The sequence below is a fragment of the Vanessa atalanta genome, chromosome 18 (assembly GCF_905147765.1).
Source record: "Vanessa atalanta chromosome 18, ilVanAtal1.2, whole genome shotgun sequence".
NCBI lineage: Eukaryota > Metazoa > Arthropoda > Insecta > Lepidoptera > Nymphalidae > Vanessa > Vanessa atalanta.
Window position 1 is genome coordinate 6,450,808 of NC_061888.1, and position 15,600 is coordinate 6,466,407.

At 29.0% G+C, this 15,600-nt stretch overlaps 5 protein-coding genes across 5 annotated transcripts; 3 read left to right on the forward strand and 2 right to left on the reverse strand.

Annotated features, from left to right (window-relative positions):
• Positions 1 to 148: 148 nt before the first annotated feature.
• On the reverse strand, positions 149 to 1,499 carry LOC125071189 (transcription initiation factor IIA subunit 2). The gene is made up of 4 exons (XM_047681298.1): positions 1,306 to 1,499; positions 1,100 to 1,227; positions 916 to 1,022; positions 149 to 325 (listed from the first exon to the last, which is right to left on the reverse strand). Exons 1-4 carry the CDS (start codon positions 1,375 to 1,377, stop codon positions 306 to 308), a joined length of 327 nt encoding a protein of 108 aa, XP_047537254.1. The 5' UTR covers positions 1,378 to 1,499; the 3' UTR covers positions 149 to 305.
• A 622-nt stretch (positions 1,500 to 2,121) lies between these two features.
• LOC125071181 (complex I intermediate-associated protein 30, mitochondrial) lies at positions 2,122 to 9,810 on the forward strand. The gene is made up of 5 exons (XM_047681285.1): positions 2,122 to 2,496; positions 7,359 to 7,576; positions 8,833 to 9,018; positions 9,489 to 9,633; positions 9,706 to 9,810. Exons 1-5 carry the CDS (start codon positions 2,202 to 2,204, stop codon positions 9,783 to 9,785), a joined length of 924 nt encoding a protein of 307 aa, XP_047537241.1. The 5' UTR covers positions 2,122 to 2,201; the 3' UTR covers positions 9,786 to 9,810.
• LOC125071164 lies at positions 4,820 to 6,993 on the forward strand. Its single transcript, XM_047681268.1, has one exon. The coding sequence runs from the start codon at positions 5,010 to 5,012 to the stop codon at positions 6,588 to 6,590; it is 1,581 nt and encodes a 526-aa protein (XP_047537224.1). The 5' UTR covers positions 4,820 to 5,009; the 3' UTR covers positions 6,591 to 6,993.
• A 521-nt stretch (positions 9,811 to 10,331) lies between the features above and the next one.
• On the forward strand, positions 10,332 to 13,510 carry LOC125071180 (transforming acidic coiled-coil-containing protein 3-like). The gene is made up of 2 exons (XM_047681284.1): positions 10,332 to 10,596; positions 10,724 to 13,510. The coding sequence occupies exon 2, from the start codon at positions 10,809 to 10,811 to the stop codon at positions 11,775 to 11,777; it is 969 nt and encodes a 322-aa protein (XP_047537240.1). The 5' UTR covers positions 10,332 to 10,596; positions 10,724 to 10,808; the 3' UTR covers positions 11,778 to 13,510.
• Positions 13,511 to 13,590: 80 nt separating this feature from the next.
• On the reverse strand, positions 13,591 to 15,548 carry LOC125071177 (probable cardiolipin synthase (CMP-forming)). The gene is made up of 5 exons (XM_047681282.1): positions 15,060 to 15,548; positions 14,847 to 14,984; positions 14,516 to 14,731; positions 14,173 to 14,268; positions 13,591 to 13,894 (listed from the first exon to the last, which is right to left on the reverse strand). Exons 1-5 carry the CDS (start codon positions 15,450 to 15,452, stop codon positions 13,742 to 13,744), a joined length of 996 nt encoding a protein of 331 aa, XP_047537238.1. The 5' UTR covers positions 15,453 to 15,548; the 3' UTR covers positions 13,591 to 13,741.
• Between the last annotated feature and the right edge of the window lie 52 nt (positions 15,549 to 15,600).

The following is a 15,600-nucleotide window of genomic DNA, read 5'->3' on the forward strand; positions in this document are numbered from 1 at the left end:
TAACTTCGAGGCATGTGAGGTCATTGTTACCATTGTTAGATTCTCCTTTGGTTAAGATATTATTTCTATTCTGTCCTGTGACAAAATGGAAATATCTCAGTTCATAAAAGTTAAAAATGTATATTTTACGAATAATGAAAAAAGTTTCAACACTTCACTGTTTAATTCTATAAGTGGAAAAATATTTCATAAACAAAAGTCTTCAACAAAACATTTTATGTGTACAGCAATTAATAATTTAGGAAACAGCAAATAGTTATTTTTTTGAAAAAAATTAAAACTAGCTTTCTTTATTACATCATTCATTATCTTCGATCATCAACATCTGAAAATATAAAACGGCAAATTAGTTTTAAAAGAGTACAAAATATGAACATGTAGGGTATGATTTGCCATGTTTTACAAAATCTCTAAATGTATGATAAATAGGACTGTTGTGTTCCTTAATACTATATCAGTTTTATCTTTTAATTGAATTTCCAAGCTTTCGTCCCAACTAATTGAGAAAAAGTTTCAATCACAATTTAGGCATTGATAACAATACAATCAAGTATATTGTTTTTTTTTTTTTTGTAGACATACATTGGATTGTAAGAATTTCAGCACCAATGAGCCACAAACCTTGGAAACACAACAATAAAAAGTATTGTTGTTTGGCGGTAGATTGTGTCGAGTGGTTGTGGGTAAGTATGTATGGTATGGTAGGGTACCATCAAGTAAATGAATCTTTGTCCTCTTACACATCCTCTTATTATATAAATTAAATAAGAGCTGATTTTTAAATTGGTAGTTTTAAAATAAAAAATGTAGAAGTTAATATGGCATCCACTCCATTTAAACTTAGAGACTGCACAGCACCACCATAACCATTACTAAAACAATTGTTTGAGTGAAGTTAGTACATGTAATACTTACTTTTACCATCACAAGCAACTATTTTAACTTTATCCACCTTTGCAACTTCTTGAACTTCCCTAAACTCTACATCATTTAACATAAATGTCCATACATTATCACAAAACCTGAAAAATATGTATTACTTTAGAATTTTTATTGACAATTCCAAATTAAAACCGTAGACATAAATTGAATTTTGTACCTGTAAGTATTTAGCTTTCCTGCCTTAAAAGTTAGTCTAGATTTTACTCTGTTGGATAAGGCTTGATTTATAGATCTATCGAACTGTAACATGACTTTTAACGCCAATGAGTGTGTTATTTGACCATACTGAAAACAAATCGAACAATGAATTGGTATAATTTAACTGAAAAAAATATAATTTGACATACAAATAATTATGTATACCTGTATTAATTCCTCAAGGCTTTCTTGTAACGTGTTACCAATTGTCGTATTTCTATACAGTTGATATGACATAACTGCTTAATAAATGTATGTGGTTTAAAAAAGTATTTTAATATTTTAAATTTAATATTATTTGCAAGCGCAGTTCTTTTGCTTGCATCTAATTATCAAAACGGATGCAAAATGCCACAGAGTATAATAGAAACTAGACAGTTATAGACAGGTGCCGAGAAGAATTAGTGTTGATTTACCACAGATCACAATAATAGCTAGTATCTATTATCTAATAAATAGCTCCGGCCTACTCTAATTTTAAATTATATTTTTTTTAGTTGGTTGGTTTTTTAGCAACAACAAAAAGCATTTACTAATATAATCTCATTGATTTGTTTATAACGTAAAACTTGTTAAAAATATCTTATTTAAAGCCTAACAAAATTAATATTAAGTTTAAGTCGAATTAGCCCAATAACCTACAGTTTTTATGTGCTTAATTAATTTGTCTTATATGTCATGGAAAGAATGTGAACCAAGAAGATCACTTTAAAATATTTTTTTTGGGAAGTCAGGTTGCAAGAACAATTCTCGCACCCGGCCCGCCGCAAGAATTGTGGTATCGCTGACCCAGTATTATGATTAATCGAATGTAAAGAACCATGAGGAAGTTGTGGACTGACAAATGTAAAGAAAAAAAGCGGCAATGCTTCGGCAGCTGTACCGCATCTTTTACAACGCCGTATGTAAGCTGCCTAACAGTCTACAGCTGGCTTTGACATCTGATGTCAATATTTTATTTAAATGAATTCATGACAATTATCTTGTAAACATTGTAGGAGGTTATATAAATTGATTACAAATTAAGATGAATTGAATTAAATTAAAACATTTTATACAAAATGGCATTATTTAAAAATTTGAAATTAAATACATTTCAAATATATCGTTCTTCCTCCACATTATGTAAAACTTTTGATTCAAATTTATTGAAATTTCCATCTGGTTTAAATAGGATTCCACAACGTCAATTGTTTTGGGAAAAAGATAGGAAAGCAGGTTATAACAGTAAAGAACAACCTGGCAAAATCCAACATATCAAAGATGGATTCAAGGAACTTAAATCGGAATTTAAATTGTTTACTCAAGAAATTAAAGAGTTCATAGCAGCAGATCCTTTGCTCATCGCAAGACCAGGTGAGTTCAATTTTTTATACTTTACTTCCTTCCATTACGATCTTCTTGTATGGTGTATTATCTCTTAGAAATTGAGCTTTTAAAAAAAATATATTTATTTTTGTAAAATATGTTATACCTGATAAACATTAACTTTATGTTTTAAAGAAAATATAACATTACTAAAAAAACATCAAAAATAATAGTGCATCAGCATGTGTTCATTTTATTTTTCAATGTATGATTTTGATTATTTTTTTGTTTTTTGCGTGAGTTGTTCTTTCAAAATACATAGTAGCAACAAAATAGCTTCCATATAATTATACACAAACAACTATACAAATTATCAATTAATTTACCTCTGTGAGCAATCAAGATTGTTATTATTATATTAAGCACAATTTGTTTTAATAGTTCTTAGATATTCTAAGGTTTAGTAATATATATATATCATTTATTTTCTACTTCATAAATGGAGGAATATTTAAGGACACTAGGCATGATATTGCCTTAATAAAGGTAATTAATAACCCTTAGTAGCACTAAGGCATATAGTGTGTTTTCTGTTTGAAATCTTCCATTCTAGAAATTCTAATGTCGACAAGAAAGCCTGCAGATCAGAAGTGGTTCCATTAATTTTGAACTATATGGGAAAATATATCCAAATCCAATGAGGTAGTAAAGATTGCGTAAAAGGTGTTACATGCATTTTTAAATTACCTTCACAAGATTTTTATAACAGAGGTGTTATTGATCTTCTATTAAAATGCAAAAGTACCTTGATAATGCTGGTAATTAATAACATACCCAATTATAAAATAAGACAACTATATAATGCTCGATTATAGACTACTTTATTGATATATTGGTAATTTACATGGAACCAACCTATTATGCCCTATTTAAACTATTTATTAAATGGGAGCCCAAGACTCTTCGGAATGTTTTGAGATGAGAGAAACAAGAGTGATTTACTACCTACACTTTCAGTTGCATTACAATATGTTTACACATATTATGTATATTCTAAATAATGAAAACCATTTTGCAAGAGCAGTGCCATTTGATCATTGTTAAAATACAAGTGTTAAAGGTAAACTTAATTATAACACTTAATTTTTGACTTTGCAAAGTTTATACTATGGTCCAAGAAGGATGTATTAATATACGGTATTAGTTTCTAATTCTTATTATAAGGTTCTGCAGATATTTTATATGTACCCTGTTAATAGTCTATGGCTTTATAATCAATATAAGACTATAGCATTGGTAAAAAAAGTGTGGAGTTAGTATCCGTTGATTTTCATACAGGATTAATAATAAATTCAGCCATATTCAATAACTAAAGTAACAATACAAATGTAAATAGATGGAAAATAGTAAATAATGAATTTCTTGCTGTTTCTTCTCAACAGAGTCCACATTTCGAACAATAATAGTAGGTATTTAGGTACATTTAATTCAATGCTGCAGTAACCTCAGACTGAAAGTGTAATATGACAACAAGTATATAACATAACATAAAACTCCGAAAAAAAAACTTCAAGAATTCTCCGAATTCAAGTCGCACTCTCGCGCTCATAACAAATTGAAATAAAATTTAACTCTAGCTGTACTGTGTCTGAACTATACTTATGAAGTATGCATTATTATCCGAAATATTATGGATTGTTACGGATATCATGTTCTTATTACTATTTCCATTCTAGCAGTATCTGCTAAATCTAATAAATGATTCATAACCAGCCGAATACTAAATTTCAATTTATTTTAAAGTTTACCTTAGGTACTCATCATTAGAAACGAGTTTAAAAGATTAGCTTTAAATGTAAATTGTGATAGTGATTTTTATGATATGTACATAAGCTAATTGTTGTTTACTTAAAATTAAAACGGTAAATAACAAATAACATTATAACAATATTTAGGTACGAAAAATTCAAGGCTACACGTTGAATCAATTAAAAAGATGAGTTTTAAAACAGGCCCCCGTTACACTAGTATTAAATTTAAAAATGAATAGAATACCCATTTTTATAGGTTAAGGCCTGTTTCGATTACTTGTATATACTTAATATAATATTACTTGTAAACTGTATTGAATATGACTCGTAATTTGATGAGATCCTTGGTATAATCGACTTTTATAATTTATCCGTAAACATATCTGCTTAATGAATTTGAATTAATTTTATATCGTTTTTCCCATATTACATGGCTAGTAATAATATATAATTCAATCCTTCTCTTTTTGAATCTGATATTTACATTATACATTGTCACAGCTGTCACTTTAAAAAATTTAAGATTTTAGACATAATCTGTATTCCCTATCAGTTTCAAAACTTTCCGTTATTTCTCAACAACGGCTGGAATATTTATTTTATAAATATAGATCGCTATTGTTTTGCTTCTTTCTTTTCTACCTGTGATTATTAGTTAAGAAACTGATAACTTCAAATAATTCCATAGCATATTAAAAGTTTTGTGAAGTTGTTATTGAGATAAGAACATACCACGACTTGATAAATCGAATGTTTACTAATATTCTGTCTAATAATTCGTCATATTTTAAAAATGAAAAAGGTGGCTTAAGCAGCTTAAACCTTAAATGTAATATTCTCTCAAATCGTGAAATAAAAAACAGTGAAATAAAAACTGAAAACATGCTGTCGTCACGAGTTAGTACTATTGCTTCTGATGAAAGCTTCATCACTCCCGTTTCTTCAGTAGACGATCTAATGGCTCTATCGCCAAAAAAATCAAGAGAAATCTCTGATCAAACGAATGTTACAAGTGATTTTCTCACTGGTACCGATTTTGATAGTATATGTGATATAACAATGCAAGAAGTTCCAACGTGCGATGATATGTTTATGGATGCTCACAGCTTAGATTACCTTGTTAAATGTGCGGAAACAAATAGAAATCAAACCTTAATCGATAGAGGAAAAGAAAGTCTATTTGTAAAATTTGATCCACTTTATGCAAAGAAAATGTTGCAAGATGCATCTGATAATGCTCAAAACTCACAAACAGATTCTTCTGAATGTGATGTTGGCTATGAAACCAGCAGTTCTACATCAGTCGTAACTGAAAATGTTACCGAAACTTCCAAACATACATTGTCAACAAGTTTAATGATCTCTAAAAATGGGAAAGATAAACCAACTCAGGTTGTTCCACCGGTTGTAAGCAGTGATGTTCCAAAGCCTAGTACAACTCAGGCAAAATCTGTACCAGCTCTAGTACGAAGTGTTTCTGCTATTCTTACACCAAGCCAAGTAGCAACAGACAGGCTCATAAACTTTGCTGGCAACACTCCACCAACAGCTGCTCCTAGAAGCCCTCGTCGCCCACAGTATGGAGCTCAAGAAGTTGATCGACTCCAGTCATTAAGAATTATTTTGCAAAATCAGGATCAAGAGGTTTTGCTGTTAAGACAAGAGAACAGAGAGTTAAAATCCTCTTTACAAGATATTGAACACAAATTTTCCCGCACAAAAGAAGAACTAGAAAATCAAATAAAAAAATTAACTGATGAAAAAGAAGTTTTACAAGAAAAGGAATGTAGATTGACTCAACAAGTTAATGACAAAACTATAAATAATAAACAAATGTGTATTGTAATGGAGGAATATGAAAAAACTATTTCATCTATAATAGGTGACCAACAAAAAGAAAAAATACTATCACAAGGGAAGTTTGAAAAATTAATATTAGAAAGAGATCAAGCACTTAACCACCTTTCAAGTATGGAAAGTTCCTTCAATGATTTGTTAACAAAGTATGAGAAATGTAAGACTTTGATCCTAGATTCTAAAGAGAGGGAAAGAGTTCTTAATCTGAAGATAGTCGAGTATGAAGCAGGTTTGGAGAAATATGAAATACTTTATAACAATCTTAAGCAAGTTACAACAGATAATTTAGACAAAGCAAATGAAACACTGGATAATATTAAAAAGGCTCACAATGTTGAAATCACAAAGTTAAATGCTACAATTAAAAAACATGAAATCATGATATCTTCTCTCCAAGAGTCGTTGATACAAAAAACAAGAGATAATGAGGAATTGACGAGAATATGTGATCAACTAATCAACGAAGTTCGCTAATTATTATCTATATATTATAAAGCTCAAGATATTATTTGAAATTTTAACATAATTAAACCCTGTTTTCTAAGAATAATACTTAATTTTAACTTATACTTTGTAGCCATTTTATTAGCACTTGTTTGCTTCATAAATGAGCATTGTGATTCCTAATTATAAAGTTTTGCATTAATAAGATTATTTGGTAAAAATTGCTTATCCAATGTTAAATTATTTTCTTATTAATATGGTACAATAAGATTGATTTACATAGTTTATTGCTCACTTAAGACTATTTTATTGACAAACAAGAGCCATAGAATTGAATTTGACTTTGATTTATTTAAATTTTTTGTGGTGGTGCTTATTAGGTTTTTTAAACTATTATTCGAACTGTTATGTTCATTTAGTTGTATAAAATGTTTTGCTTTGCTGAATCTCATTTTTTGTTAAGAAAATATTTTTTAACTTTTAAATTTATTAATTTGTATTATTAACTCTTTATTGACACTAAATTGATAACTATTGTGACATAAAGATATATGTAAAAAATGTTAGTTTTATTTGTCTTCAATTAATTCATTAATGTTTGATTCAATAATAATAATTAGACTTAACATTATGTTACAATTTTTTTCTTTTATTTTATTCATATTTAGTCAACAACAACATCTGATTTATGATGCCTTTGTTATGTGTGCCTTAAAACATATTCTAATGACAAAGATCAAATATTGACTATTAAAACAACATATATCCATCTTAATCTATAAAATATCTTCTTTACAGGTGAAACAGATCTGATATGGTGTTTTAATGATCCCAGTATCATAAACAACTTTGTAACAACTTGTGACAGTGACCACAATCAAGGATATAGTTCTTGTGGATTTGACCCGAGTCCAGCGGGTAGAGCGCTATTTCATGGCTATCTGGACACAAGAGTACCAAAAGATGGACAGGTTAAAAAAGCTGGTTATTGTTCTATTCGCTCTAAACGAATAAGGGTTAGTAAGTTTTATTTAATTTAAAATAATCTAGATAAGTTACTCCTATGTTCCACCCAAACTCCTACGATTTTTGTTTTTAGTGTGGTATGAAAAAATGCTTAATAAATTTTTGTGATACGCGCGCACTAACATGCAACTACGCTATGAAGGTGCTCGCTAAACCACCAATAAAGTGTCTTATTTAACAATGTTTATTTTATTACAAATATTAATTATGTATCTTTCAATTTGAGAGTGAGTGTTAAAGTAGTGGTAAAACAGAAGATTTATTATTATTATTTCAACTACTTTTAGATTATTTATTTATTTATTTAAAAACTTTATTGACCAACAACAAAAGTTGGAACAAAAGGCGGACTTAATGCCTGAAGGCATTCTCTACCAGTCAACCTTTATTTATTGCACGTAATTAAAAATATTTTCAATAACGCCGAAGTTGAACTTTTCACTCGCGTACATAAATAGGTACAGGCGCCTTTTTCTTACTTTTACAACCTTTTAAAAACATTTCTTTTAATGTGTGGTAATGAGAGGAATGCATAGTTTAAATAATGAACTAACACTAGTAGTAGGTATCAATTAAATACCTACTTACCAATTATTGATAATAAAAATAAAAAATATATTTATCACCACCCTTAACTGTATTATGCATGTTCAAAACTTTTAGTGCGCAAACAATAGTTCAATGACCTGTACCTGTAACTATACCTTCATCAAAATCAGATCAGAGAAAGTTCTGGCGCAAGACCCTTAGTCCAAAAGTTTCAAATGCTCGAAAATAATATGTGGTCATTATCTGCCCATGCTGTCTTGCAAAATTGCTTAAAGTCAGTTGACGCCTTAGATTGTGGTTGAAATTATTATTTATTAAAAATTTCAGTTATATATGGCCTCTATATGTATGTCCATTATCCACACAAGAACGCCCTCTCTCTTTCTTGACATAATGATTGCCGACCCATTCAGGTTTCCTTGAGGTGTATCAAAGCGTGAGATAAATTAGAACTACAAAAAAATCACGTAATGAAACCAGTTGTGCATGCTTCGGGTATAAAGCAGCGATCTTGTCAAAATCCGCATGTTTTATGCACAGAAACATCTTAGCTCTTACTTGAAAGTTCAAGTTAATTTGATGTGAAATTAGATATTATAAATTTAAAATGGTTGCATTTGTAATATTATAATGTGACTTAAAATATTTTTTATGACCCAAACATAATTCACAATCTTAATACATAATATGTTTACAGAAATCATTTAAGCGTGAAACAACTTTTAACTGGAATTTATATAACACGATTGTCTTAAAAGTAAGAGGCGACGGGAGATCGTATTTGTTAAATATATCTTGCGAGGGATATCATGACATCACGTGGAACGATATATATCATTATGTCCTCTACACTAGAGGAGGACCTTACTGGCAAATTGCCAAGGTAAGATTATTTACCCAAAAGATAAATAATAAAGTATAAATCATTATTATTTAATTTATTATTTTTACGATCATGTGTTATACAAATGAATAGTTAGAATCCTATGTTTTTTTTTTTTAAACTCGTATACCGTCAAGAAATGTTATTTTACGATTTTTGAGTATCATTAACTCAAAAACTTGCGTGTTGTCGAAAAATGTAGTCTTTAAATTTCGTCCCAATCTAGACAAAGTCGCTTTCAAATTGTTGCGCCGCTTTAAATATCGTAGAATCCTCAACGAATCTAATAATTCGTTATATTATAAAAAATTTAATCTTCCTTATTGTTTCGTTTTAAAAAAAACGCACTTCGACTGTAGTTGTATTTTGGGTCACTTTCACGTCAGCACTTGTAATATGATCGTAAGAGAGTAACATTTCTGTACACTTCTTATATATTATATAGTTTTTATAATTTTAACAATTTTCAGATTCCGTTTTCAAAATTCATTCTGGGATCAAAGGGTAGGATACAAGACAAGCAAACGAGGGTACGATTAGATAGAGTGACTCATTTTGGTATTTCTTGTGGAGATAAAATCAATGGAGTCTTTAATCTAGAAATTGAATACGTTGGTAAATATTTTTCTTAACATTATCCCAAAAATGTTTTATTTTTTTATTTTTATAATATAATTTATATTTCAGGTTTAGAATATGATCCTACGCACAATGAAGAGTTTGCTTATGAAATGTACAAAACAGATAGATATATTGTTGGTGTATAAAATAATAAAATATTATATTACTTAATATACCTTTTTTATTTAACTGTTCTCATATTTCCGCCTTCCTGTAATAATTCAAATCAAATAATAATATATCGACAAATATCAGTAATGCGCTGAATTTCGATATTTGATATGCCTTTTATTAGTTTACCAGTAGACACTAGATTATAAAACAAAAGGCAAATGAAGCGCAAGGAAAAAGTAGTGTATAAAACTAATCCAAATTTCCGGTAGATGCGTTAATTACGCATTGGTAATACATTATTAATTAATATGATAATGTTCACTCTATAATTATTTTCTAAATATTAAAATTATATCAATAGATTACTCCTCTAAATTTGAATTAAGCAGATACTCTATATAAATGTGTTGGCAAATGACAACTATAACTTATAAAAAATATACCTATTACACCAGCCATAGCTAACAGTGTTTACTTTCTCAAAGTCGATAATATACTAATTATTTTTCGTCTTGATTTTAAAATTTTACCTGGATTATCTTTATATTGCGAATCTGTTACTACTACATGCTATTATTATCTGTGAAATATTCTGAATTCTGATGTCATCCATCCGTCGACCATTTAGCGAAAAGTCGTAATTTTTACCAAATAAAGTAAAATAGTGAATCGGTTTTAACAAAGTGAACAACTGTGTAAATTATGAAAAAAAACCGTGAGCAATAAAAACAAATGGGTTAATGAATATATTAATGGAATACCGTATTCATATTATGAATTCTTAATTCCATGCGTGGGATGTTTACAAAATTTTTGTAGTTTTAATAAAATTCCGAGCAATAGGTGAGCTTTATTAATCTTGATTTTATTTGCTAAACATATTTATATACACTAAAGTATATTCTTGATACATATGTTCTCAGTAGCAATGTCACTGTCCTTGGAGATTTAACGATTTATATGGTTTTAGGGAATATGTCAGCAGAAAGAGTCCGAAAACTTTAGTCAATAAAGACAGTGCAGTTAATTTTTTTGTGTAGATTTTGTAAAGTACCATGTCAGGTACAGAGCAAAATATTGCAAACTCAATGCAACAATTATCTGTGCAACCAAGTAATAGTGGTCATACAGATAAACCTACTCAAGTAGTTACTCCCGCAGTAAACAGGAGTCAGCCTGCAGCAGTCAAAGTTACACCAGTCAAGTCTAACACAATTTCGCCTGCTATTGCTACCATTGATAGACTCTTAAACTTGGGTGCTAGTCTTCCACCTCCACCTCCTGTCATAACTAGGCAATCAGATATGGACCCACACACTTTGGAACAGCTGCGAGCTGTTAAAGAAATGCTGACAGCACAAGAAGAAGAAGCTCAAAGCCTACGAGACCTTAATAGAGATTTACGCGAGCGATTAGAGGATTGTGAAACAAAAATTAAAAAACTGACAGAGCAGAATGAGGAATATGCTGAGAAAGAAAAATCTCTTTCACAGCGTGTTGCAGAAAAGGTCAGAAACAATAAACAGATGAGTGTAGTGATGGAAGAGTATGAGCGTACAATATCATCTCTTATAGGAGAAAGGGAAACTGAAGCTAAAAGATGGACTGAGGAGAGATCTACTCTCTTGAGGGAGCGTGATGAGGCTGCAGCTCATTTAGCTTCTATGGAACATGCATTCAATGATGTTCATACTAAATATGAGAGATGTAAAGTAATTATTCAAGGGTACAAGAGTAATGAGGAGACCTTAAAGAGAACTGTGGAAGAAAATAATGATGCAATACAGAAGTTAGAGGCTCGATATGAAACATTACGACAACATGCCATGCAGCAATTGAATAAGGCTAATGCAGAACTAGACTCTGTAAAGAAAACTCATCAAGCTGAGATTTTGAAGCTTAATGCTATGCTTAAGAAGAGCGAAGTGCATGCTTCCTCTTTACAAGAATCACTAGCTCAGAAAATTAAAGATAATGAAGAGCTTACAGCCATCTGTGATGAGTTAATTAATAAAGTAGGTTAACATGTCACAGTCTGCATTGACTATACACGTAATCATTTTCATTTACTCAACTAACATTTAGATTATAACAGATCACATTAGAGTACACTAATAACCACTCACATTCACTCTAATGTATAACATTATTAAAAAATACTTAAAGCAAGCAAGTGCTGTTACCATTTCATAAAAATTATATTGTATTTAATTTATATTTTATAATTGTATGTGCAATCAAGTGTCAGTTTTATTATTGTACAATTATTGAAAATATCAAATAGAATTAAAAGTTTTTATGTTATGACATTATTATTTATATACTTTGTGAATTGTGTTATCTCTTTGTACTAGAACTAGAACATTTGATTCACTCGGTGCTTTGCAAAATTTAACTAGCCTTTTACTGCTTGCTTAACATACTCCCAGGTTATTTATTTTAAAAAAAAGTATTAATTAATAATCTATAAAAATAGTAATTCTTTTTTGCATATATGTGACAATATATTGCATATAAGCCAAAGATTTTTTAAAGAATGTTGGCTGGTTTATGGTGCAAATTTCAGCTGGTTTTGGATTTTGTAATACAATTTTGATTTGTCTTTCTGTTCATAATAAAAATAATTAATCTATAATAGGTACATTTTATATCTACAAATTAAAAAACCGATTTTGTTGCAGATAAATAACTGATATTTTTAATACCTGCTGCCATAAGTGATTGATAAAAATAAAATATTATATTTAAATTTGTAATATAAATAAGAGTAGTTTGTTATTTTTGTGCTTTCCAACTATTAACATTAGTCCTATTTTGTGTTATGTTCATTTTAAGTTTATCAAATATTAAGTATTAAGTTGGTAATACTTTAACCAGGCTCTAAATTTTTGCTTGTTAATTGATCTAGTCTTAAAACTAATTTTCTAAACAGATTATTATGCTTTCAAGAGATTATTGATGTCTTAAGTAATCTAATAATAATGTTTAATAATATTTAATGAATTTAGAATTTAATGTTCTTTATCTATTTTCCATATGACACCATAGCCCTTTCACACATAGGCTTAAATTAGGAAAAAATATTCTAAAGTTTTGTTCCTATTCTTATCTCCATGGGTGTGAGGTATTATACTGAAATAAAGACTTGAAAATTATCCAGCAATAAAATGAATAATTTGTATATATAAATTTTTTTTGGTTGTACAGTGAGTGTGCCTTTATGAAAATTGTCTCACCATCCATTCAGTCCAATATTAGTTTGTTACATAATAACTTGAAATTGGTAAAATTAAGACTATTAGGTATTATAGTAACAGTAGTGTCCAAGATATGGTTAGTAATATTGTTTTTATTGACAATGCAAAAGTATTACAGCTTGTAATATCATGGCATTCTATACATTATAGTTGAATGCCTAGATAACATTCAGTTTCATTACTTATGCCTATTTTTTAATATAATTGTCATTATTTTTTTTATAAATTAACTATTGGCTAACAAACAGTAACAAAGTATTCCTTTTTAACAACTGTCAACATTCCACATATTATTTTTGTAAACATTTTATGGATACTTAAATTTTTTTGAACTGTTTTTATATCCATCATCTCCATTATTTTTGACAGTTTTTTTTGTAATCAATAGTTATGGTTGTATTTTGGATATGACTCAAAATTGTTATTGAAATATAATTTTGTTTTGTTCTTATTAGTCTAAGTATAATTTTGTACTTTTGTCATTTTTTTTATAATATATGAGTATTTTGTGCATTATGAGCAGTTTATTCATGTGAATAGAATGATTTAATAAAACTATCCCTATTTTATACAAATCAGAAGTTTATTTTAACCATTTGATATATTTTTTAGGCTTAACAATAAATACATTTCATGGAAAACTGTTTAAAAACATTTTCATTCCAAATTTACTTTATACACACAAATCATACATGACAAGTGGAAGACGACACATGATAATCACATATTACTCATAATTTCTTCTTCAGAAGTTTATAGGTATCTTTACTTATAATATAACTGATTGCTGAAACAACAGTAGATGCAGCAGTTAATCCACACAGTGCATTTAGTGCAGGATGATCCACAAAATTGAATACCGGTGAAGCTAAAGCTGTTCCCACCTGAAATTAGAAATACATATAAATAAAAATATTACTATCCTTAAAACCAAAGAAATTTTACTAAATTATTAATAATTTAATTGAAAAAGTTAATAATAAAACAGATTAAATTTTATTTTGGGTTTTTATAAGTAATTATCTAAAGCAGTTACCTAGTTATATTAGAATAATTAACAAATCTATAATCTACATTTATATCTCAATTACCTAAATATGAAAAGGGTTTATAAGCATTTAATAATTTTCCATATAGAAACATAAAAAGAAAATAAACTTGCCAGTAAAAGTTGAATTGCAGTATTAACTTTGCTGATAAATGTTGGGGCCAATTGAGCTGTTGCATGAGTCACATCAAAATACCTGCTTAGTGTTTTCTGTAAGGTAAACAGAGAACAATTTAACACAGTTTAATAAAAAAGTGAATTATCTTAAATCAAAACAGTGTTTACAAAAATTGTTAAAAGTAACTTCACTATTATTTTTCTATTAGAACATGCTTATTTAACTTTTATTTATAAATTTATTGTGTAACAAATTTTTTCATTAGTTAATTATTAATAATATAAAATAAAATTTGAAATATAAGATAATCCATGTAAGCACAAAGATATAGATACTTACAGGGGGTGGTAGACTGATGTATCTAATTACAAAACCGGCTCCAACTAATACAGCATCACGGGCCACAATCAGCAAAGTCAAAGGAAGTGGTATCAAATTTTGCCACGTAAGACTAATGAATAATGTGGCTATAAGGACTTTGTCAGCCATAGGATCCAAAAATGAACCCATTTTGGATGACTGACCTTCCCAATTGCGTGCTATCCATCCATCTAACTGCAAATGCGTGTACTCTTTATTTTTTATAATATAAAGGAGAGCTTATGTGTATATCATCAAATTTATATGAATAATTTTGTACTTCACTTACACACACAGTTATGTCACTTACCAGATCTGTAACACCCGCAAATACCAATAATCCTAGAGCCAAGTTATAATTATCTTGCAAAATGACATAACCTAAATATGGAGACATAGCTATTCTAGTCATGCATAGTATATTGGGTACGGTAAAAACATTTTCTTTCTGAAATACAAATAAGTGATTTACTTTAATAAAGAACTGATATTTAACTTATTTAGAAACAAACATATTTACAACCTCCACAACTTCCTCGATTTTTTCTCTAACTTTAGCCCTTGTTTCTAAAATATCCTTAACTAAATGTTCTTTCTTAACTTTAAACTTTTGACCTGTAATTTCTTTTTGTTGTTTCAAGTCGCGAACAATTTCAACACCCTTTTTTCGAATTCTCTGTTCTGTATCCTTGATTTGAAACTTTTTTTGTTCTAAAGCATCTTTTAAAGCATCTGCTTTCTTATCTATGTCTAAAAAATGTTTTTTGTTGTCTGAAGAATATACACACACTAACGATGAAAGTTTTGGGTTGAAATTTATTCGCCGCTTTGTATTAATAAGAGTACTAAATTGACGGCTTGATGTACAACACAACGAATGAATTTGTTTGATAAACCCAATCGTTTTGAACCTCATTTTTAAAATAAACAATACCGTGTAACTTTTTTTAAATAGCTTTTTGTAAAATATTCAAAGTTTCACTTATTTACAAAATGTTACCGACGACCAGCTGATATGTGACAACATGACATTGACAATTAACTTATACGCTTATCAACATGAT